The 23,844-nt window shown below is 34.8% G+C and overlaps 1 protein-coding gene across 6 annotated transcripts in view; it reads left to right on the top strand.

Annotated features, from left to right (window-relative positions):
- Positions 1–23,844, top strand: part of ANKRD17 (ankyrin repeat domain 17) — a 167,502-nt gene that overhangs the window by 52,421 nt on the left and 91,237 nt on the right. Inside the window, exon 1 of one of the 6 annotated variants that reach the window (XM_070372506.1) lies at positions 13,023–13,142. The exons of the other annotated variants lie outside the window; for them this stretch is intronic. Within the exon in view, the coding sequence (XP_070228607.1) occupies positions 13,140–13,142 (3 nt within the window). The 5' untranslated portion in view covers positions 13,023–13,139. Of the gene's footprint in view, positions 1–13,022; positions 13,143–23,844 lie in introns of those variants that run through there. 6 annotated transcript variants of the gene reach the window in all.

Below are 23,844 nucleotides of genomic sequence, written 5' to 3'. Positions count from 1 at the left end.
TGGGTTCAGTCACTGGGTTGGGAAGATCCCCTGGAGTAGGAAATGGCAACCCACTCCAGTATTCTTGCCTGGAAATTCCATGGACAGAGGAGCCTGGCAGACCATGGGGCTGTACTGTGGGGCTGTAAAGAGTCAGACACAGCTTAGTGACTGAGCATGTAAGCACAACATCCTGCTAAAAGTGACATTGCCTCTGTATTTTTTTTTGTTTTTTTTTTTTCCTTCAAAGTTTAGTTCAAATAGTATTTATTGCTCTGTCTCAAGTTCATTGGTCCTTCTGCAGTGTCATCCAGTTCATTTTTAATAACAGATACTTTATTCAGCAGTGGAAATTCTCTTTGATCTTTCAGTTTTGTAGATTTTTATTTCTTGCAGCAATTTGTTCACATTGTCTTTGTATCCGTGAACATTATTTTAAAGAGCTTTAAAGTTTTGTTTGCTCATTCCATTCCTGTCATTTCAAGATCTGTTTCTATTATGTTTTTTCCCTAGTTACTGGACGTACTTTCTTTTTTGCAAGTCTAGTAATTTTTGTTTGATGCTGAATAATGTGATTATTGGGCTTCTTAAAGAGTGCACTTGCTAATGCAGGAGATGCAAGAGATGTCGGTTCAGTCCCTGGGTCAGGAAGATTTGGAGAAGGAAATGACAACCTGCTCCAGTACACTTGCCTAAAAAATCTCGTGGACAGAGGAGCCTGGAAGGCTACAGTTCATGGGGTTGTGAAGAGTTGGATATGACTGAGTACACATACACTTAACTTAGTGTGATTATTACATTGTCAAATATCTAAATATTATTGTACTTCTTTAAGAAGTATTGAATTTAATTTTGACTAGCAAGTTACTTGCAAATAAGATTCATTCTTTTGAGGCTTGTTTTGAAGCGTTCTTATGGCATCTTTCTAGTATTTATACACCAAAGTTAGAGAAGCCCCTCTCATTCATATATGTGACCTTTCTGGATTCTCTACCAAATACCTGAAGTGGTCAGTGAAATCCTTTTCCTCTGGCTGGTTGAATCTCTTCCTACAGGGTTGAATCCAACCCTATAGGAGCCCTTATAGTTGTTAGGTTATAGCTCTGTAATGATTCTGTTCCTGGTTCTTCTCTCCAATTTTCTGCCTCATAAATTTTAGCATTCTCAGCTTCTCCAATTTCTGGTCTTTGTCTCCTGAACGAAATAGGGCTTAGTTCTCTGCTTTGTTTTCCTCAAATAATGCTGGATGTAGTAGAAAGATGAAGAGGTAGTAGGATTCACTTCTTTCTTTGCAGTTATCATACCCCTGTTTTGTCTAAAGAAATGGGAAGCTAACAGTTACTTTGTTGTAACTCTAAACCATATAGTCACTGTATGTAAACTGCTGGGTTGTGGAGAGAGTTATACTAAAATAGACCAAGTTGTGGCAGATTTGCAGTGAAATATCTATGGTGGCCAATGCTGCTGCTGTTGCTAAGTCACTTCAGTCGTGTCTGACTCTCTGCAACCCCATAGACGGCAGCCTATCAGGCTTCCCCGTCCCTGGAATTCTCCAGGCAAGAACACTGGAGTGGGTTGTCATTTCCTTCTCCAATGCATGAAAGTGAAAAGTGAAAGTGAAGTCTCTCAGTTGTGCCTGACTCTTCATGACGCCATGGACTGCAGCCTACCAGGCTCTTCCATCCATGGGATTTTCCAGGCAAGAGTACTATGGTGGCCAATAGAATGTCACATCTTACAGTCTTTCTAACTCTTACTGTTTAGTTGTAAAGTTATTTCATAACTTATACATGCAGTATTTACTCAACAGGTACAGTGTCAAACAAGTCCATTGTAAATGCTTCTGACACAATCAATTGCCAGTATTAACTGTTTATAGCATACTGTGTTTTTGCAGCAGCATTTAATATACTTTTCATAGTACATTTTAAAGAAGCCTGCTGCTGCTGCTAAGTTGCTTCAGTCGTGTCTGACTCTGTGCAACCCCATAGACGGCAGCCCACCAGGCTTCCCCGTCCCTGGAATTCTCCAGGCAAGAACACTGGAGTGGGTTGTCATTTCCTTCTCCAATGCATGAAAGTGAAAAGTGAAAGTGAAAGTGAAGTCGCTCAGTCGTGTCCAACTCTTAGTGACCCCATGGACTGTAGCCCACCAGGCTCCTCCATCCCTGGGATTTTCCAGGCAAGAGTACTGGAGTGGGTGCCAATTGCCTTCTCCGTTAAAGAAGCCTAATCATGTTTAATGAGAAATTCTAAAAATTGCTCTCAGCTGCCTATGTTCTGGAAAGTAAATACGTTTTGAAGCAGTTAAAAAAAAAACAAAACTGTTTAATGTTATTACTAATGGCAAACACTGTATTGTCAGGTCTTTAGGAATGAGATGGAAAGCTTCATTAATTATAAAATTTCATAGAAAACTTGAAAATTTTTAAATGGTTCAAAGAAAGATAAAATGAGCAATGCTAAATTTTGCTGTTTCCTTTTAGTCATATGTTATGCAGATAGTTACATGCACTTTTTTAACAAATCGGGACTCTGTTATTTAAAAATATTATATATCTTGATTTTTCCCGCCACACATTGTATTTTTAATTTATTTTTTAATTGGAAGAAAATCACTTTACAATGTTGTGTTTGTTTGTGCTGTACAACAATGCAAATTAGCCATAATTATATATATATTCCTCTCCCTTTTGAGCTTCCCACCCCGTAGAGCTCCAGGTTGTGCTCCTTATGTTATATAGTAATTTCTCACCAGCTATCTATTTTATACATGATAGTGTATATTGTACGGAGAAGGCAATGGCACCCCACTCCAGTACTCTTGCTTGGAAAATCCCATGGACGGAGGAGCCTGGTAGGCTGCAATCCATGGGGTCGCTAAGAGTCGGACACAACTGAGCGACTTCACTTTCACTTTACACTTTCATGCATTGGAGAAGGAAATGGCAGCCCACTCCAGTGTTGTTGCCTGGAGAATCCCAGGGACAGGGGAGCCTGGTGGGCTGCCGTCTCTGGGGTCGCACAGAGTCGGACACGACTGAAGTGACTTAGCATAGCATAGCATAGCATAGTGTATATTGTAAATGCTACTTTCTCTATTCATCCCACTCTCCTTCCCCACTGTGTCTATAAGTCAGTTCTCTACATCTGCATCTCCATCACTTCCTGGAAAAAATTCATCAATACCATTTTTCTTTATTCTGTATATTAATATCTTGATATATGATATTTTTCTCTTTCTGACTTACTTCACTCTATAACAGGCTCTAGGTTCATCTACCTCACTAGAACTGACTCAAATTCGTTCTTTTTTATGGCTGAGTAATATTCCATTGTATACATGTACGATACCATCTTTATCCATCCATGGATAGATGGACATCTAGGTTGCTTCCACATCCTGGCTATTGTAAATAATGCTGCAGTGAAAATTAGGGTACGTGTATCTTTTAGAATTGTGGCTTTCTCATGGTATATGCTCAGTAGTGGGATCCTTGGTCCCCACAGAGTGGGATTGCTCGGTCATATAGTAGATTTAGTCCTAGTGTTTGTTTTTTTTTTTTTTTATGAAATCTCTATACTGTTCTCCATAATGGCTGTACTAGTTTACACTCCCACCAACAGTGCAGGAGGGTTCCCTTTTCTCCACATCCTCTCCAGCGTTTATTGTTTGTAGGTTTTTTTGATGATGGCCATTCTGACTGTTGTGAGGTGACAACCCATGTAGTTTTTTTAAATGAACTAATTTATTTTTGGCTGTGCTGTGCCTTTGTTGCTGCACGGACTTTTCTCTAGTTGCGGAGAGCTGGGGCTGCTGTCTAGGCGCAGTATGTGGGCTTCTCATTGCAGTGACTTATCTTGTTGTGGAGCACGGGCTCTAGGGTGTGCAGGCTTCAGTAGTTTTGGCTCCTGGTCTTTAGAGCACAGGCTCAATAGTTGTGGTGCACGAGCTTAGTTGCTCCGTAGCATGTGGAATGTTCCCAGACCAAGGATCGAACTTGTGTCTCCTCCTTTGGCAAGATGATTCTTTATCACTGAGCCACTGGGAAAGCCCTCATCTTTGATTTCTTTCATCAGTGTCTTCAGGTTTTCTGCATACAAGTCTTTCGTCTCTTTAGGTGAGTTTATTCCTAGGTCTTTTATGGTTTTAGTTGCAACAGTGAATGGCATTGTTTTCTTAATTTCTGTTGTGGACTTTTCCTTGTTAGAGTGTTTAGGAATGTGAGGTATTTCTGTGTATTAATTTTGTATCTTGTGACTTTGCTATATTCGTTGATTAGCTCTAGTTAATTTTCTGGTGGCATCTTTAGGGTTTTCTATGTATTAGTAAATATGTCATCTGTAAACAGTGAGAGTTTTACTTTTTCTTTTCCAATCTGGTTTCTTTTTATTTCCTTCCCTTCTCTGATTGTCGTGGCTAGGACTTCCAAAGCTGTATTGAATAATAGTGGCCAGAGTGGGCACCCTTGTCTTATTCTTAATCCTAGAGGAATTGCTTTCAGTTTTTCACCATTGAGAATAATGTTTGCTGTGGGTTTGTCATATATCACCATTATTATGTTGAGGTATGTTCCTTCTATACCTATTTTCTGGAGAGTTTTACTGTAAAGGAATGTTGAAGTTTGTCAAAAGCTTTCCCTGCATCTGTTGAGATGATTATATGGTTTTTATCTTTTAATTTGTTAATATCACATTGATTGCTTTGCATATATTAAAGACTTCTTGCAGCCCTGGGATAAAGCCCACTTGATCATAATGTATGTTCCTTTTAATGTGTTGTTGGATTCTGTTTGCTAGAATTCATCCAAAACAGTAGATTGGACTTGTTATTCAAGTGCACATGGAACATTCTCCAGAATGCATGTGGAACATTTTCCACATCTTGGGTCACAAATCAAGCTTTGGTAAATTTTTAAAAATTGCAATCATTTCAAGTATTTTTTTCTGACCACAGTGCTTTAAGATTAGATATCACCTTTGCTGACAAATGTCGAAATAGTTAAGGCTGTGGTCTTTCCAGTAATCATGTATGGATGGGAGAGCTGGACCGTAAGGAAGGCAGAATACCAAAGAATTGATCCTTTCGAACTGTGGTCCTGAGGAAGACTCTTGAGAGTCCCTTGAACAGCATGGAGATCAAACCAGTCAATCTTGAAATCAACCCTGAATACTCATTGGAAGGGCTGGTGCTGGAGTTTAAGCTCCAATCCTTTGGCCAGCTGAAATGGGAAGAGCCGACTCATTGGAAAAGACCCTGATGCTGGGGAAAATTGAAGGCAAAAGAAGAAGAGGGCAACAGAGGATGAGATGGTTGGATAGCATCACTGATTCAGTGGACATGAACTTGGGCAAACTCTAGGAAATGGTGAAGGACAGGGAACCCTGTCATGCTGCAGTCCATGGAGTCGTGAAGAGTTGGACACTGCTTGGCAACTGAACAACAATCACTGATGAAAATAGATGCAAAAGTCTCCTCACACATTATTTATATTTTGCTGTATCCTTATATTTTGCTGTATCCTTATATTTATATTTTGCTGTATCCTTATATTTATATTTTGCTGTATCCTTATATTTATATTTTGCTGTATCCTTATATTTATATTTTGCTGTATCCTTATATTTATATTTTGCTGTATCCTTAAATATTTTCTGGAAGTATCAATTTAAATATGTCAGTTTTTTTCTTTTGCTATTATAAATAATTTAGCAATGAGTATTTTCCTGTGTTTTCTGTATTTCAGAAAACTTCTAGTAGATTTCTAGGTCAAAGGATATGGATTTTGAAACCTTAATTACATTAATATATATTTTGTGTAAAGATTTTGAAGCATAAGGAAAAAGCATATCTTAATACTTGTGTCTTGCTCTTTTGCTCACATCTGATATATTTTTACTAGACTTGAGAATATTATATCCTAATTTTTAATATATATATACCTTGAGCGTTTTTCTATTTTGGTGATTGCATAATATTCTAGCTGAAGAATATAACTGACTGCTTTTATATTGTTGGATACTTGGGTTATTTTTAGGTTTTCTACTGGAAAAACATTTTTAAAATGTCAGTTGGTCATTTTCTAAGGAAATACGGCTTTATTTTTTGAAGAAATCTCTATGTACTGATGTGAATCTTTGTCAAATATGATAAATTTTTTCTGGGAAATTTACATTTTATATAAGGGTATTTTATATGTATATGATTTTTAATTTACTTTTTAATTGAGGGATAACTTCTTTACAGAAATTTGTTGTTTTCTGTCAAACATCAGTGAGAATCAGCCATTAAGTATATATATGTCCCCTCTCTCTTGAACATCCCTCCCATCTCCCCCCATCCCACCCCTCTAGATTGTTACAGAGCCCCTGTTTGACTTCCCCTGAGTCATACAACAAATTCCCATTAACTGTCTTTTTTACATATTGTAAATTTCCAAGTTACTCTCTCCATATATCTCACCATCTCCCTCCTGTGTATCTTTGTGAAGATTGTCTTCTTTTATATTTAAAAACATCTTTTCCTCTTCTGGAGATCAGCTAATATTTATCTATATATTTTTTGATCCAGTTCTACTGGAGTTTATTTTATATTGTGATACATGATGTGAAAAAAAGTTGAGAATCTTAACTTTTTCCCCTAGCACTATTTAATGAGATGATTAATTAGTGAGGTCATTTTGTATTTCAGGGCACCTGTTCTTTACAGTATCAACATCTCTTTGACTAGGATTGACTAAATTCTATGAATAATCCTTGAGTAAGAACAGAGTTAAACTTGAACACTAGTCCTCCAAAAGTGTACATTTGGCATTATAGTTGTTCTTTGATGGACTGATACAGTCCAACCCCTGATGGAAAGTAGAGTGTGATCATGGTGGTAGTTGAGGTAAGGACATCTTAAAGGTAGGAGTGAATGCTTGATCACAAGAATACAGTGATCCAGCTTTATTCATCAGTGCCTAGCATAGTGCTGAGTACATTAGAAGTATTTTGATGTGTTTAATAACTGAGAGAAAGTGTGAGAAAGATTCTGACGCCCTTTATGTGATTTAGAAAATATTTGATTGTTTTTGAATATAAACAAAGGCTAATGGCATTTAGAATTGTTAAATGCCTTTCAATTAAGAGAAGCTGTTTTTGTCTTCATACATAAGCTACTTTCATGATGGAGTTAATTAATCTTCACCTTTTGAGCAGTGGTTTAACCTTGGTCTTGCATTTGCATTACCTAGGAGCTTTTAAAAATTCTTAATGCCCAAGCCATACCCCTACAAGATTAAATATCTAAGGTTATCTCCCAGGCATTAGTACTTTTTCTGTTAATTCTGTTGTATAGCTAAATTTCAGAACCACTGCTCTAAGACTGGTTAAACAGAATATAAAGCAATATACCCCCTAATTCTCCAGATGTCTTACTCTATTTGGGCTGCTATAACAAAGTACCATAGATTAAGTGGTTTGTAAACAGAAATTTACATTTCATAGTTCTGGAGGCTGGAAGTCTGAGATCTCAGGGTGCTGGCGTGGTGTTAGGTTCTACTGAGGACCCTCTTTCTTTCATGTTGCAGAGAGCCATCTTGTATTTTCATGTGTTGGAGTGCAAAAAGAGGAAGCATGTTCTCTTATAAGGGCACTGATCCCATTGACCGTGTCTTCCTCATGACTTCTAATCCTATTACTTCCCAAAGGCCTCACTGCAGTATCATTACATTGTGAGGTAGATTTCAGCATACGATTTTGTGGGGGACACAAACATTGTAGTCCATACTACCAAGGAAGTAAAGTTGCATCTTTATTAAATGCTGAATAGAAGCAGACCTTTGAGTTGGCTGACATTTCGTAAAAAAATTCAGAAGAGGAGATTCTCCAGTCTATTATGATAGACTTTTTCAGTGTTTAAATAATCTGGACAAAAATGTTCTTTCTGTATTTTATAATATAAACCTATTTTGTTCTATAATCAGTGCAGACAGAGACAAAAGCTCTCCTGTGTTTCTTTTTTAGGATTCTGAAATTCATGATGGGTTAAAAATACAAGTCAATCTCTGTTAGGACAAGAACATTTTTAGTGTTTAATGTCTTTCTGGCCTCAAAAAAGGATATATACTAAACTGTATGAATTTTCATTGCAATTATACTCCTCTAGGTGAAAAAGATATAATTCATGGATATACTCTGCTGTCAGAAATATTTTTAAGATGATAAAAAATGGAAAGCATGGAGGTGTATTTCAGGGTTTCAAAATAAAGGACTTGTCAAAGTTAAATATCTTTAATGATATAACTTAATGACATAATTCAAGAAATATTTATTGACTGCTTCCTTGGTGTACTGCTCTTGGCTTAGACAACAGCAATGAAAAGATAGATGAAGTTCCTACTTTCTTGGGACTTTTATTTTAGTTGAAAAGACTGACAGTATGTAATTTGACTAGAAAATAAATAATAGAAGTTAATATTATCATTATTACTATTGGAAAATGAAGTCAAGGTGATGGGGATGAACCATGACAGAGAGAAGGAGGGTTCATAGGGTCACAAAATCATACTCTGCTGCTGCTGCTAAGTCACTTCAGTCGTGTCCGACTCTATGCGACCCCATAGATGGAAGCCCACCAGGCTCCTCTGTCCCTGGGATTCTCTAGGCAAGAACACTGGAGTGGGTTGCCATTTCCTTCTCCAATGCAGGAAAAGTGAAAAGTGAAAGTGAAGTCACTCAGTCGTGTCCGACTCTTAGCGAACCCATAGATGGAAGCCCACCAGGCTCCTCCGTCCATGGGATTTTCCAGGCAAGAGTACTGGAGTGGGGTGCCATTGCCTTCTCCGCAAAATCATACTCTAAGGAATGACAAATTTAAGTGAAACCTGAGTGATCAGAAGAAACTAGCCATTTGAAAATCTTAGTAAATGGCAGCAGAGAGGGAACTGTAATTGTAAATTTCTAGGGTATACCTCTGCATTTAACTTTTTTAAAACCTTTATTTTCATTTTTAATTTTGGCCACGTTGAGTCTTGATTGCTGTTTGTGGGCCTTCTTTAAGTGTGGAGAGTGGCACATGGGCTTCTAACTGTGGCGGCTTCTCTCGTGGAGCACAGGCTCTAGGGCGCACAGGCTTCAGTAGTTGCAGCATGTGGGCTCTAGTCCCTTGTGGCGCAAGGGACTTCGTTGCCCTGCAGCATGTGGGATCTTCCTGGACCCAGGGTTGAACCCTTGTCACCATCATTTGCAGGCAGATTCTTAACCATTGGACCACCAGGGAAGTCCTACATAATGTTATGAAGGGGATTGGAAGAGGTTGAATTAATGATTCAACCTTGTATTTTATATAAGGTAATGGAAAATTGAGAAAATGTTTTCTTCAGAAAAATAGATGACTTCAGGCTGGAAGGTGCCTGATATCCTATTTCTTTGTCCTGCTGGATTTTTTTTCCCCTTTCTTTTCCCTCCCACTTTCCTTGTCTCTTTCCACCCACCTTTATTGCCATAATTTGAGGCAGTTGGAGCCACAAATAGAAAAAGATGTGTTGGGGAAAGAAAGGCTAATTTTTAGAATGTGCTATAGCTACTTTCTCTTGGATGGGCTCACAGGAAGTAAGAGTTGTTAAGATCTTTGATATCAAACTCTTCAAATTCTTGTATATCTTTCTCATTGTGTGCTCAGTTGCTCAGTGGTATCTGACTCTTCGGAGCCCCATGGACTGTAGCCTGCCAGGCTCCTCTGTCCTTAAATTTTCCGAGGAAGAATACTGGAGTGGGTTGCCATTCCTTACTCCTGGGGATCTTCCAGACCCATATTGATTTATTTATTTTCTTGGCTGCACTGGATCTTCATTGCTGCATGCAGGCTTTTTCTAATTGTGAGTGGAAGCTATCTCTAGTTGCAGTGCGCTAGCATCTCTTGTTGCGGAGTGCTAGCTCTAGGGCATGAGTGCTTCAGTAGTTGTGGCACATGGGCTCGGTAGTTGCATCTCTAGGGCTCTAGAGCATAGACTCAGAATGCTGGAGTGGATTGTCATGCGCGTCTCCAGGGGATCTTTCCAACCCAGGGATTGAACCTGCATCTCTTATGTCTCCTGCATTGGCAGGCAGGTTCTTTACCACGAATGCCACCTGGGAAGCCCTACATTAATATCTAGAGTGGAGGAATTAAAGAAATAAAAAACTGACAATATCAAATGCTAGTGAGAATCCAAAGCATCCAGAACTCTCATACATTGCAGGTGGGAATGCAAAATGGTATTGTCATTTATAAAAGTCTGCTGTTTTCTTAAAAATTTAAAAACACATTCTTTTTCTCGTGTGTTTATCCATAGGAAATGAAAACATGCCCACATAAAGCCTAGTACTCAAATATTCATTAATTACTGAATAGCTAAGCAAAGAGATATATCCATATGATGGAAAGGTATTCAGAAATAAAAGGGAATGAACTACTGATGCGATGCGTGCTGTAGAGTAGATGAATTTTAAAGGCATTGTGCATTTGTAAAAGAGGCTGCACTCAAAACTTTGAATAATTCCATTTCCTTCTGGAAAAGAGAAAAATGAAAGTAACAGAAAGCATGATTACTAGGGTGGTGATAAGAGATTGCCTATAAAGGAGCAGGAGAAATGTTTGCGTATAAGAAATACTGTCTATCTTGATTGTGGTGAAAATTATATAACTATATATTTGCCAATATCCATAGATTTGTATGGGACTTCCCTGGTGGCTCAAGATGGTAAAGAATCTGCCTGCAGTGCAGGAGATGCAGATTCGATCCCTGGGTCAGGAAGATCCCCTGGAGAAGGGACTGGCTACCCACTCCAGTATTCTTGCCTGGAGAATTCCATGGACAGAAAAGTCTGGCCAGTTACAGTCCATGATGTCACAGAGTCTGACACAACTGAGCGACTAACCCTTCACTTGCAATCTTCCCTCCAATAGATTTATACAACTAAAAATGGGTGAACTTTATTCTAACTTATACTTTGATAAACCTGATTTTCAAAGAAATTTAATTGGCTATAGGAAGAAAAAGAATGGAGGGAAATACAGTGTTCTCTTGATTTTACTTCTCTTGGGAAAACAAGCTGTTGCTGTAACTGAATCTTACAGTGACTTAATATTGATGTCAGGCTGTGCTGTGCTTAGTTGCTCAGTCCTCTCTCTGTGACCTCATGAAATGTGTAGCCTGCCAGGCTCCTCTGTCCATGGAATTCTCCAGGCAAGACTACTGGAGTGGGTTGTCATGCCCTCCTCCAGGTGATATTCCCAACCCAGGGATCAAACCCAGGTCTCCCACATTGCAGGCTGATTCTTTACCATTTGAGGCACCAGGAAGCCCGATGCCAAGACTTTTTTTTTCTGTTTACTTAAAAAGTATTTCTGTTGCATGTGCATTTCAGACTGAATTACATATACTAGCAAGTTAATCCTATATACCTCAAAATAATACAAATTGTTTTGATACTTCTTTTGTAATTTTTGTTAGAAATATGGAAATAAGTTATTCTTGATATTTTTGAGGATCTAGAATTTAAAGTATTAAATTTTCTTTGAAGATCTAAATTATTAAATTATTTGCTAGGATTACACAGTAGAAAACTATGTTGTCCTTTTATTGGTATTTTTATAAGGTAAGCAGTATAGAAGAGTACCCATAAGTAAAATTCTCTTGATGATTTCACTCCTTGATCACCACTTGAGTTATATATTTTGAAATTTTTGTTTTCTTGAATATACATATATTTTGTTTTTAATCAACTTAAGCAGACATATACCATGCCTGCTTTTCTGAGACTTAAATTTTTCACCTAATGAAATGTAATATTGATACTTTTCGACATCAGTGTTTGTGTATTCATTCAGGAAATATGTTTGAGTTTAAGCTTAATGTTTTTAAGGCCCTGTTCTGTTTGCAAAGCAAGTAACAAAGTATGGTCCTTGCCTAAGTGAATTTATATTCAAATAAGATAATAAACAAGTTGGAAAATGTCACTGCAGTGTTAAGTTTCATAAAGATAAATAAGTCTAAAGAGATGAAAATTAAAGGGACAGAAAGAATAGAGTAAGTACATTTAAATAGTCATGGTATAAGTCTTTATATGTAGATCTGCTTTATTCTTCAGATGGTTGTTCATTGCTTCATAACCCAAAACTATTATTCTGTTGATGGGTATATGGATTACATAATTTTTTCTGTTATCAGTTCTATAATAAACATACTTGTACATTTTTTTTTTTTGCTGACATATACAAGTATTTCTGCAGTCTAAATTCCTAGAATGAAAATTGCATTTTAAATGTTGATTATAGAGTCTACCATATTATTCCCCAAAACAGACACTATCTGTCAATGGATAAAAAATAATACCTCATTTTAATTTGTATTTGCCTGATTGCCAGTGAGGTTGAGCATATTTGTTGGTCATTTGTTATGTCTTGTATAAATTGCCTACTCATATCATTTTGCCTATTGTGGGGTTTGCCTTTTTCTTACTGAAATTTTAGGATTTCATTAAAATTCTGTTTATAATATAACCATCATATTTTATGACATTTTCTGCTAACCTGTCAATTGTCTTACTTTATGGAATCTTTGGATTTTTCATTTTTATACTGTCGAAATCTATCAGTCTTTTCCTTCCTAGCTTCTAGGTTTTGTGTCTTTTCCTGAAAAGCCTTCTTATAGTAATTTAGCCTTTTATGTTTTCTTCTACTATGTCTTCAGTTTTATTTATGTTTCTAGTAGATTTTAATTCATCTGGAATTTTTAAAATATATGTTTTATGGCTGAGACCTAACTAATTTTTTCAGTTTTGTAACCATTCTCCCAAAATAATTTATTGAACAATGTCTTTTTTTCCCACTGACTTGAAGTATCATCTGTATCATAATTTAAAAGTCCAAAATATGTTTGTTCTGGATTTAATACTCCATTGTTTTGATGATTATCATTTTATATTTGACATCTGGTAGGGCACCCCTCCCCATTGTCTTTTTCAAAAAAATTTTGGCAATTTCTGTGTATTTTCTCTTCCAGATGAACTTTAGAATCAACATGTCAAGTTCCATTAAAAATCCCTTTGGGATTTTGATTGGAAGTGCATTGAATTTACAGATTAATTTGGGGAGAATTGACATCTTTACACTATTGAATCTTCCCATCCAGGAACATGGTATGCCTCTCCATTTCTTCAGGTGTTCTTTTATGTCCTTTAGTAAATTTTATTGGTTTTTTTTTTTTCATGTAGGTCTTACATTTTTCTTGTTAGGTTTATTCCTGGGTATTTCGTAGTTTTTGTTGTTACCGTGAATTACATCTTTTCTTCCATTTTGCACTTTATTTTTCAATTGGTTATTGCTAGTATATAGGAAATCTGCTGATTTTTGTATGTTGATCTTACCATTTACTTAATTGTTGATTGATTCTCTTGAAATTTCTAGAAGGATGATTATGTTTTCTGCAAATGATGGCATTTTGTTGTTTCCCTTTTCAGTATTTATACTTCTCTATTTTTTGTTTTGTTTTCTGGTCTTATTGCATTGCTTAGGTTTCCAGACCTGTTCCCTACTAGTTCTGATTTGGACATCTTTTCTGATTTAAATGGAATGCTTCTAATTTTTAAACTTCTACATTTATGTATGCCTTAGATTTCTGATAGAATACCTTGTCAGAAACAAAAGTAACCTTCTTGGCTTAAAAGTATTTCTGTGGTAATAGATAATATGTTTTATCATGTGTTTTTGTTAAGATGATACATATTCTTTTCACCTAGCAGTTTAATGTAGTATATTACATTAATATATTTGCCTAATATTGGTAATGGTGTTTGTCATTTTTAGTATTTATTCAGCAAGTGTTTGGATGCTTGTAATATTGTATTGCATTGTGCCAGGAACTTTGCCACAAACTGGTGATAGCGCTGAGTAAGTCTGATTGGTTCCTCTCTTTTTTAAATGGAGAAGAGAGATAATAAGCAAGTACTCAAGAACAAGATAATTTTAGACTATGGTAGTACTGTGGAGGAAATAAAGAGAATGGTGTGGTAGAGAAATGAGGAGAGTACCTCTGATATTATCATCTGAGAAGGTAAAATATAAACTAAGACCTGAAGAATGGTGAAAGCATTGGCAAAAGCATTCCAGGTAGGGGAAGATCACATATGACTGTGTCTCATGTTTTCTTGATCCCCTTTCATGTATGTGTTGTGCACTGTACTTTTTATACAACTGCCAAATTAACTTTGTAAATAATATAATAATGTTATGTTCCTTCTGAAAGGTAGATGTATAACTATTGTTAAGGTTTCTTCTGTGGATATATTCTATTACATTTCTACCTTTCCTTGAGGTAATTTTGATGATTTCTTTTCTTAGAAAATCATCCATTTTTTTTTTAGACTTTCCCATTTACTGATGTATCAGTTGTACTTAGTTCTCTAATTTTAATGATTCCTTGTATTTTTTATTCTCTGGTTTTCCATAATCAGACTTGTTAAAGGCTGTTTCTCTTGTCAGACTTACCCAAGAAGTAGTGTTTGGTTTTATTTATTACTTTTGTATCTCTGAATTTCTTCATTTCTATGTTTATCACTGTAAGTTATATTGATATATTTTTATTTGTATTTTATTTTTGAAACTTTTTATGTGTTTAAACCTTTTTTGTGTTATACTGAATATATTTAAGGCTTTAAATTTTTCTTTAAGAATTGCTGGGACCAATTCCATTTCAAATGATATGCTCACAATGTTAGTTTTCACTTTCTCTATATTCTAAGAGTTCATTAGTAGGTTATTTTCTTTTCTTTTAAAATTCTCAAGTGTAGTGTTATCCTTTTATTGATAATTTTTAGTTTCCTTTAGCTTTATGGACCTCGGATGTAGCCTGTGTTATTTTTTAAAAAAACCTGTTGAGATTTTCCTTTGCTTAAGATATAATCAGGTTTTTATTTGCTTTCAAAGACTATGTTCTTTGTTCATATGATATACTAAGTTCTGTTTCACTATGAAATATAAGTATAGTTTGTTAATTCTATTTTTGAAGTGCCCATACCTGTATTGTCTACTTGATTTCCTCATTTTCTGATAGGTATTTGGAAAGTTTCCCGCTAAGTTGTGTGAATTTTCAAGTTGCTTAAGTTTCTAATATTTTTACTTTATATGTTTCTGTGTTGCATTGTCAGGGTATGTAGAAGTTGAGCTGTCACACACTCCCAGTATATTGTATCTATTATTATTATAGATTTTTTTTTTCTATGTAATATGTTTTGCCTTGAATTCTTCCTTTATTCATGTTAATAATGGCACCTTTGATTAAGATTGCTTTTTTACACCTCTTTTCAACTTTTATGACAAAATATTTTAGATTTTTTTCTCTTGTAGTACCATGTAGTTGAGTTTTTTCCTTTTTTCTTATTTAAATCCTAATCTATAAGATTTTCCACTCTCTTTTATATTAAATAGTTAAGTCTTTGGGTTTTTGTTTTTTTTTCCTAACATCGACAATTAATGACAAAGATGCATTTTCTTATTATCCCACAACCTGTCCCTCTTGTGTTTAACTGAATTTGAGTTTTTAAAATTGTTTCCCTCCCAGTTTGAAAAATGTTTTCTTCCTGTTCTTCAGAAGGCATTTGATTGAATTTAAACAGTATTTGTAACTAGTTGCTTCCTTTTTTATTAAAAAGTATCTGAAATGTTAACAATAAATTATATTCTACTAATTTCTTTTTTAACTGCTTGGTCTTATGATTTCTTGGCTGTCCTTTTCTTGGATTCATTTTAGTTGTTGAAGGCATAAATTCTCTAAATTCAGAACTGTTTGTGGTTTTTAAATTTTAAAAGTACTTGCATGTCTAAAAATTATTTTGTTCTACAGTTTAGAATTTTTTAAAAGTTAATTGTGCTTCACTTCTTTTCAGATTGTCTTCTAGCATTTAGTTTTGTATTTGAGAAGTAAATTTTACCAGGTTATGACTCTAGGCGGGGTGTGTGTGTAATGTGTGTGTGTGTGTGTGTGTGTGTGTGTGTAATCTGTATGTGTGTGTGTGTTTAATCTGTATGTGTATGTATATTTGCATGTACATTTTAATGCCATTTTACAAGAAATTGTTTTATTTTGAGGCTATTTTTATGATAATTGATGAATAATGATATATACCAGAAGTAGGCTAAATTTATAACTAAATTATTTTGTACTGTTGTTATTGGATTTAAGGAAATCCTTGAAATAATATGTATCTTTAATTCTGTTAGCAAGAAATCTACTTACAAACTCTAGATATGAGGATTCCATAGAATTTTTACTTATTTTAACCATTAATAATTTGTCCACTTTATAAAGTTTATAGTTTCCAAATTTTCACACTAAACTGTTGTAATTTCATAGTGAGCTATTGCAGGCAGATAAGTACTTTGAAGCATAAGAAAAGAAATCATGTTGTACTATTGGGCTTTGTGTTTCTTTATACCACTGATTCTTAGCATATTCCCAGGTCTTGACTGAAATTTATTAGAAGGATAGATAAGTATGAATGAAAGAATGTAGATATTAATCAATCATAAATCAATGAATAGACTTTTGAAAGCTAAATTTATTTTAGTCAAATTTTCTTCAGTTTTATTTATTTTAATCTTAAGATACCAGTACCATAATGTCAGTCTCTTTGTTGATATTCTTTTTCCAGGGACTTTTAAGTGGGCTCTTATTTATTTTCTTATTTTATTTTAATGTATATGTAAATCAGTGTTCAGTGACTCTACTACTACTGGAAAAGTGTATCCCAAATATACTAATTTTGGAATAGTTTAGTCTTTATTAAGAATTGTACTATTTTAGCTGGATTTTACCCTATTTAAGACCATAAAAAATACAGAGCAAAGAAATTTTTATTAGGCTTCAGGATCATGTATGGAAGAGAATAATTATGATGACTATATATTTCTTATTTTATGTATAATAAATCTATATTCAAAGAACTAAGAAGAACACGTACTATGTTTCTCTGGGCTTGTTTCAAAGATATAGTGTAAACTATTAAGAATTACTCAATCAGTGTTACAAAATTTCAAATTAGTCTTTTTTTTTATATTCACCTGTTTATGTGTGACCTTTTGATATTATTATTATCTTGAAATTCAGGTTACCAGCTTGACATTCAATGATAAGTGGAGGGTAGTTTTCAGAACAGCAAAAACAGTAATAAATTGAGATAGTGATGGCATAGGAGGATGGGAGTGTTAAAGTTCAAGATATCCAAATTCTGTAGTTGATAGCATTCTCATTTTTTAAATTATGTTTACTCTTTAAGACTGACTCTTTTTCCTATCCCCACTTTGCATAATCTTTCATTTGATATATTGATCAAATGATTGATAATTCCTAATTAGTTTCTTTATGTCTGTTGTCCTGTATGTTTAAAACCATCTTTCACATGGCCTCTTTCTAAAACACTGTTTTAATGCTTAAACCCTTCAGAAGCTACCATATAAACTGTGGACTTCTCCGCATAATACTGAAAGGCTCCATCTTTTTTAAGCATTATTCTTTTTTACTATTTTCACTTGGAAATATTTTTTCCTTCGTCTTTACAGTCTCTGTATTAGCACCTGTTTAGTACTGCTTTCCAATCTTGTTTGATACAGTTAGCTATTTGTACATAAAGTTGCCTTTAGAGTTGCCTTTTTTATATAATATTTGTGGGAGGCATTGATTGTTAAAAAATCATTTTGTATTACCATTCTCCCTTGGCTGTCCTACTACTTTGCACATAGTATGTAATTGGCAGTGAATATTTGTTAAATTGAATGGAATTTGTAAATATGATACCTAGTTAATCAGAATATACTATATTCTTATTCTTTGGGTTCCCTGGTGACTCAGATGGTAAAGAATCTGCCTACAATGCTGGAGACCTGGAATCGATTCCTGGGTTGGGAAGTTCGCCTGGAGAAGGGAATGGCAACCCACTCCAATATTCTTGCCTGGAGAATTTCATGGACAGAGCTGCCTGGTGGGCTATACAGTCCATGGGATCACAAAGAGTCAGGCACCACTGAGGGACTAACACTTTCACTTTCACTGTGTTCTTTGGCGTGAATACTAGTTTATTACACTATAAAATGGACTGCTTTTCTCTAATATAGCAGTGATAATATATTTGTTCTGAAGAGGAGTTAGTTTGAAATGTTATGCTAATGTTCACAATCGGTCCAGATGACCCTTTATTTCCATGTTTTCACGTGACTTTGTGTTTTGAGTATTCAAGGACTAGGACTTCCATTAATAGCATTAACAAATTCATTCACCGCTGACCATTGGTAAAAAGACTTTGGCTTTTATTGTTAAGCATTTGTGTTCAGTTTATTTTGAGATGAAAGTAAAAAAATACTTTGTTAATTGGATAGTATTACTTTTAAGTAATTTTTTTTAAACACAAGCAACATCTGTAGTAAAACATCACCCTGAAACTTTAAAAACTAAAAGGATTTAATGTACACGAAAGTATAAAGACTAGTGAAATAAAACCTCTGTAAATCTCCTTTTCAGAGATTTAGCATTATCAAGAATTTGCTACTCAACTTTCGTTTTCCTGAAATACTTTATGGCAAATTCCTGACAGTATTTGTGTATACTCCCAACATGCATCTCTAAAAGATAAAAGCAGTTTCTTACCTAACCAGAGTGATTCCTTTATACTATACTATACCAACTCATATTCAGATTTCTTCATTTGCCTTGAAAATTTCAAATAAGGTCTATATTATTTTGCTGGTATGTCTCTGGAATGTCTGTAATTTAGAACAGTTCTTCCCTTTTACTGTCTTTCTCTTTTACAACATATTCTATATATTAGTTGTTTTTGTTTGCTTCTGTTTAACTCAGTGGTTCTCAACTTCCCATCCCTAGAATTTTTGGTTTTTGTTATTTCCTCCAAGGGGAGATTTGGCACTGTCTGGAGATACTTTTGGTGTTGCAACCTGTGATAGGATTGCTATTGGCACCTAGTGGGTAGAGGCCAGGGATGCTGCTAAACATCCTGAAGCGTGTAGGACAGCTCCCAACAACAAAGAATTATCTGGCTCATAATGTCAGTGATGCCAAGATTGAGAAGCCCCAATTTAATTTGTTCCAGATACTTGCCTTAATAATTTTTATAAACTAGAAGTTAATTCAAGGAGGCAACAGTACTTCATAGGAGGTACTGTATATTTTATGTTGCATAAATCAGGGACATATAATGTTTAGTTGTCTCACTTCTTTTAATTGAACATTGGGTTCAGGTGATGGCAGCTTTATCCCTTAAATACGGAATTTAAAGTTAGCTTTTCTAGAGCAAAGTGAAACAACAGCCTCTTTTACTGGTAGAAAGAATATTGGAACTTGTTAATTGTATAACTGATCTCTTTTTGTTAGATGTTTAGAAACTTGCTGTTTAAATACAGATCCTGTGCTTCTGTTTCCTCATCTGTAGCAATAAACTGAACCTGGCGATTTCTAAGACTATTGCATTTTGATGGGACTATTGCATTTTGATGGTGATTTCTAAGACTTGTGCATTTTGTTCTTTGCATTAGATAAGAATTTGATGCACATACACCATTTTATAAAATATCCAGCTAGACAAAACCACACATCCAAAGTAGTTTAGATATAATTTAAATTGTCATGCTTTGAATATCGATAACTTTGACAGATTATTTTCTTTAGGGAAGAATGAATTTAATAAGGACATTCATTTCCTTCTGTCTCTCCCCTCTTCATGAAAGTTATTTATACATTTCATCTAAGGAGTTTCAGAATATTTATGTGAATTTATTATTCAAACCATTTTTAATGTTCCAGAACTTAGCTGTGACTGAAAATGAATTTTTTCTATAGAAATAATATGATAAAAATGAGTTAGGTTTGAATCTAGCCTAATTGTATTTTGGTTTTTAATCTGAGTTTCCTTAGCTAAGGACATGTTAAGGAGGTGTATGCCCATAACTTAGTTGACATTTGAATAGAGTTACTTATTTTTGTATTTTTGTGACTACATCTCCTTATATCTACATGTTCTATAATGTTGTTCAACAATCTTTTCAGGTAGGAAGAGAATTGGTGTTAAAGGAAGGAGCTGTCTTCTACTTCCTCTTCAGAACTCCTATGACGCTTTTTTTCTCTTTCTCTCTCTTTTTACCTTATGCACTTCTGCTCTGTATTATTGTTATTGTTTCATTCTCACATTAAAGAAGTAAGTTCCTAGATACAAGGCCTAATTTTACACATGTGATAGTAGTAAACAGCAGTATCTCTTACTCAAAATTGGTAATAAAAGTGTATTTAATATATCAATGAATATAGCATTTTGTCATACCTGCTACCTAATACTTGACTTTTCTGTGTCTAGAAAATATACCTTTATATAACTACCTCTCCCTTCCCCAAATACACTACAACCTTTTAGTATCTGAAAAGAAAGGAGCCTCAAATCATCTCTTATTTATTAAAGAATGATTTGAGTCCTCACAATGAGATAGGCATCATTCTAGTGGCTCCATACCAGCTCTGCAAACAAATTCCCTATTTCTGTGGAGTTTAGATAGACAAAATATATGTATATATCTTAGTCAAAATTTATAACAAAATTATGCAGAAAAAGTGTTTAGAGATGGATGAGATAACTTGCTTAGCTCTCATAGGTAGCAAATGAAGCAGTAATGGTACCTAGGTCTTTAGATCCTGATGGTATCCTTGAAATTAGTTTCTTTTTCATAAATTGGGAGGTAGGGCAGGATGTAATAGACATCCACTCCTGTTTTCTTTATCGTATGCCTTTTAAAATTTATAGAGCGTTTCATAGGCATTTGAATCTACTGTTTTTTAAAATATCAGGTTCTTCACATAGTAAAAATAGTAGGGGTTTACCAGGTGGGTCAGTGGTTAAGAATCCGCCTGCCAAGCAAGAGTCAAGGCTGGATCCCTGGGTTGGGAAGATCCCTTGGAGTCTCAAATGGGAACCCTCTCCAGTATTCTTGCCTGGGAAAATCCCATGGACAGAGAAGCCTGAAGGACTACAAGTCCATGGGTCACAAAAGAGTCAGACATAACTTAGAGACTATACAACAACAACAACAAAAAATAGTGGGCTTTAAAATTTAAAAATCAGTGTAAGAGCTTTCAAAAACATTGATTTAGCTATTTGGCTGTGTGGGGTCTTAGTTGCAGCATGTGGGCTCTTCATTTTGGGACACGGGCTTTTCTCTAGTTGCGGCATATGGACCCGGTAGTTCTGGTGGCTAGGGCTTAGGTACTCCCCCTTCTTAAGTATGTAGGATCTTAGTTCCCCAACGAGGGATTGAATCCCCTGTGTTGGAAGGTGGGATTTTTAACCACTGGACCACCAGGGAAATCCCTGTAAGAACTTTTATGGATGGAAATTTTCTTGGGATCCAGTGGTTAGTACTCCTGGCTTTCACTGCTGAGTGCGCAGATTGAATTCCTAGGCCGGGGAATTAAGATCCTTGAAGTTGCATAGCCAAAAAAAGAACTGTCATGGAATTGATTTAATAAAACATATTTCTGCATTTAGTATGCCTCATGAAAAGATTGAGGTGTATTTTTCTTAGTAAATTTTCACCAAACTTAGTTAAGATGAGGTGTGGCATAAGGGGACCTTATATCAGGAAATTGCTTTTGATTGAGATTTAATACCTTCTATGATCTACTTTGTAACTTTCTGACTTTTCCTATAGTAAATCCTATATTCTAGCATGTAGAAAGTTTATGTTTGTCTACCAGTACTGTATTCCTTTTCCTTTTGTCTTATACCAATTAGTTATTTTGGTCAAAATCCCTTTATATTTTTTTTTTTTTTGCATGCATTGTCTCCTTTGAACAGTTTTAGTACCTTTTCTCTGTACTTTTGGTTTGGCAGTCTGCACTGCTCTTTGGCTCAGATGGTAAAGAATCTGCCTGCAATGCAGGAGACCCAGGTTTGATCCCTGGGTCACAAAGATCCCCTGGAAGAGGGAATGGCTACCCACTTCAGTATTCTTGCCTAGAGAATTCCATGGACAGAGGAGCCTAGCAGGCTACAGTTCATGGCGTCGCCGAGTCAGACACAACTGAGTGACTAACACGCTTTCACTGCTTTTTGATACATTTTGTTTTCTAAAACATTAATTTGAAATATTTAATTTTTCATCTGTTCATTTTACCTATGTACATTTTTTTCATGGTTATTTACTCCTTTTTTTTTTTTTGTCTTCTATTGTATTGAAAACCTGTAGATACTTTAACAGAAAATATCATTGGGATGCAATGTTTTCTCTAGAAAGACTCATATTCTGAACCATGGTTAAAGATAAAAAGACATAGTTTTTACCATGCTTAAATTTTGAATCACATATTTCTATGACCAAACCATGGTGAAAAGTCCACTTTCTAATATATAACACTTAAGCTTTCACTGCTTCCTTTATAAATAATTTAAAGTTTATTTAAGAAGTTTATTTTAATCTCCTACCCATCATAGCAATTGTTATAGATTTTTAAAGTTAATATACAGCAAAGTTTTGGAAAGTTTTCAAAGATTTAGAGATTATTTTCAGACTATTCTCTGTGTATTTATATTTGAAATATTAGAAATATGAAATATTATTTCATATTAAACTGTATTGGCTTAAGGGAAATTTTGAAAGAAACATTATCTCCCCCAAATTTAACATTCAGTATTAAATATGTATAGATTAAAAATAGGATTTATGTCTGATTGCTAAACAGGTGACTTTCAAAGATGGAATGATACAGAGTTTCTGATGTTATATTGGTTAAGAATTTATTTCATTTTAGTTATTACAATGTTAAAAGTACTTTAAACTTGTGAAATAAATTTTACCCAAATATGTTAGTGATATTTTATATAATAACTATCACCTTTTTATCAGCAAAATAAAAAAAATACATCTTTCTACATATTCTTAAGTTGCACTATGACAAGGGATGTCAAAATAAAACTTTTCCCTTAAAAGTCTTAAGAGCTGCTATTTCTAATTCTTTACATTTCTTTTCATTGAGTCTGGTATATGTTACTGTATCAGTGGTTCTCATTGTATGATCTGCAGCCCTCTCAAGTTCTCAGAAATCAATTAGAGTGTTCAAAAGGTCAAAATTGTTTTCATCACTATACTAATATGTTACTTGCCTTTTTACTGGGTTGATTTATTTGCACTGATGATACAAAAGCAATAGTAGGTAAAATTGCTGGCCTCTTAAGGCCATGGCCTCAAATTATACTAGTATCATTGTATTTATCATTACCATATACTCAGAGTTATAAAATTAAAAAGCCACTTTCACCTGAAGAATAATCTTGATAAAGCAGTAAATACTGATTTTTTGAAATCTCCATATGTGACTACATACCCTATTAATGTTATTATGTGATAAAATGGGACGTACACATAAAGCACTACCGCTGACAGACACACTGTGTCTATCAAACTTAAGACATTTGGCAGATGTTCTCAAAAATGATCGAAGTGAGCCTATCACTTTAAGGAAAACAGTCAGTACTTGTTATTAGTGATAAAATTAAGCTTACAGGCACAAATTAGAATTTCGGAAGTTTTATTTGCCTGAGCTTCACAGCTTTGCAGTACTTAAAAACTTTTGTAATGAAACCAGTAGTGATATTAATGATGTGATTTTTGATATTGCTGGAGAAGGAAATGGCAACCCACTCCAGTATTCTTGCCTGGAGAATCCCATGGACAGAGTAGCCTGGCAGGCTATACAGTCCATGGGGTCACAAAGTTGGACATGACTGAAGCGACTAACACTTTGATATTGTAGTTTGATTTTGAATTTGGTAAATATTAGTAAATATAACCCCT

This window comes from Bos mutus, chromosome 6, assembly GCF_027580195.1.
Source record: "Bos mutus isolate GX-2022 chromosome 6, NWIPB_WYAK_1.1, whole genome shotgun sequence".
NCBI classification, from domain to species: domain Eukaryota; kingdom Metazoa; phylum Chordata; class Mammalia; order Artiodactyla; family Bovidae; genus Bos; species Bos mutus.
The sequence above is the reverse complement of the archived record's forward strand: the minus strand, read 5'-3'. Positions and strand labels throughout refer to the sequence as shown.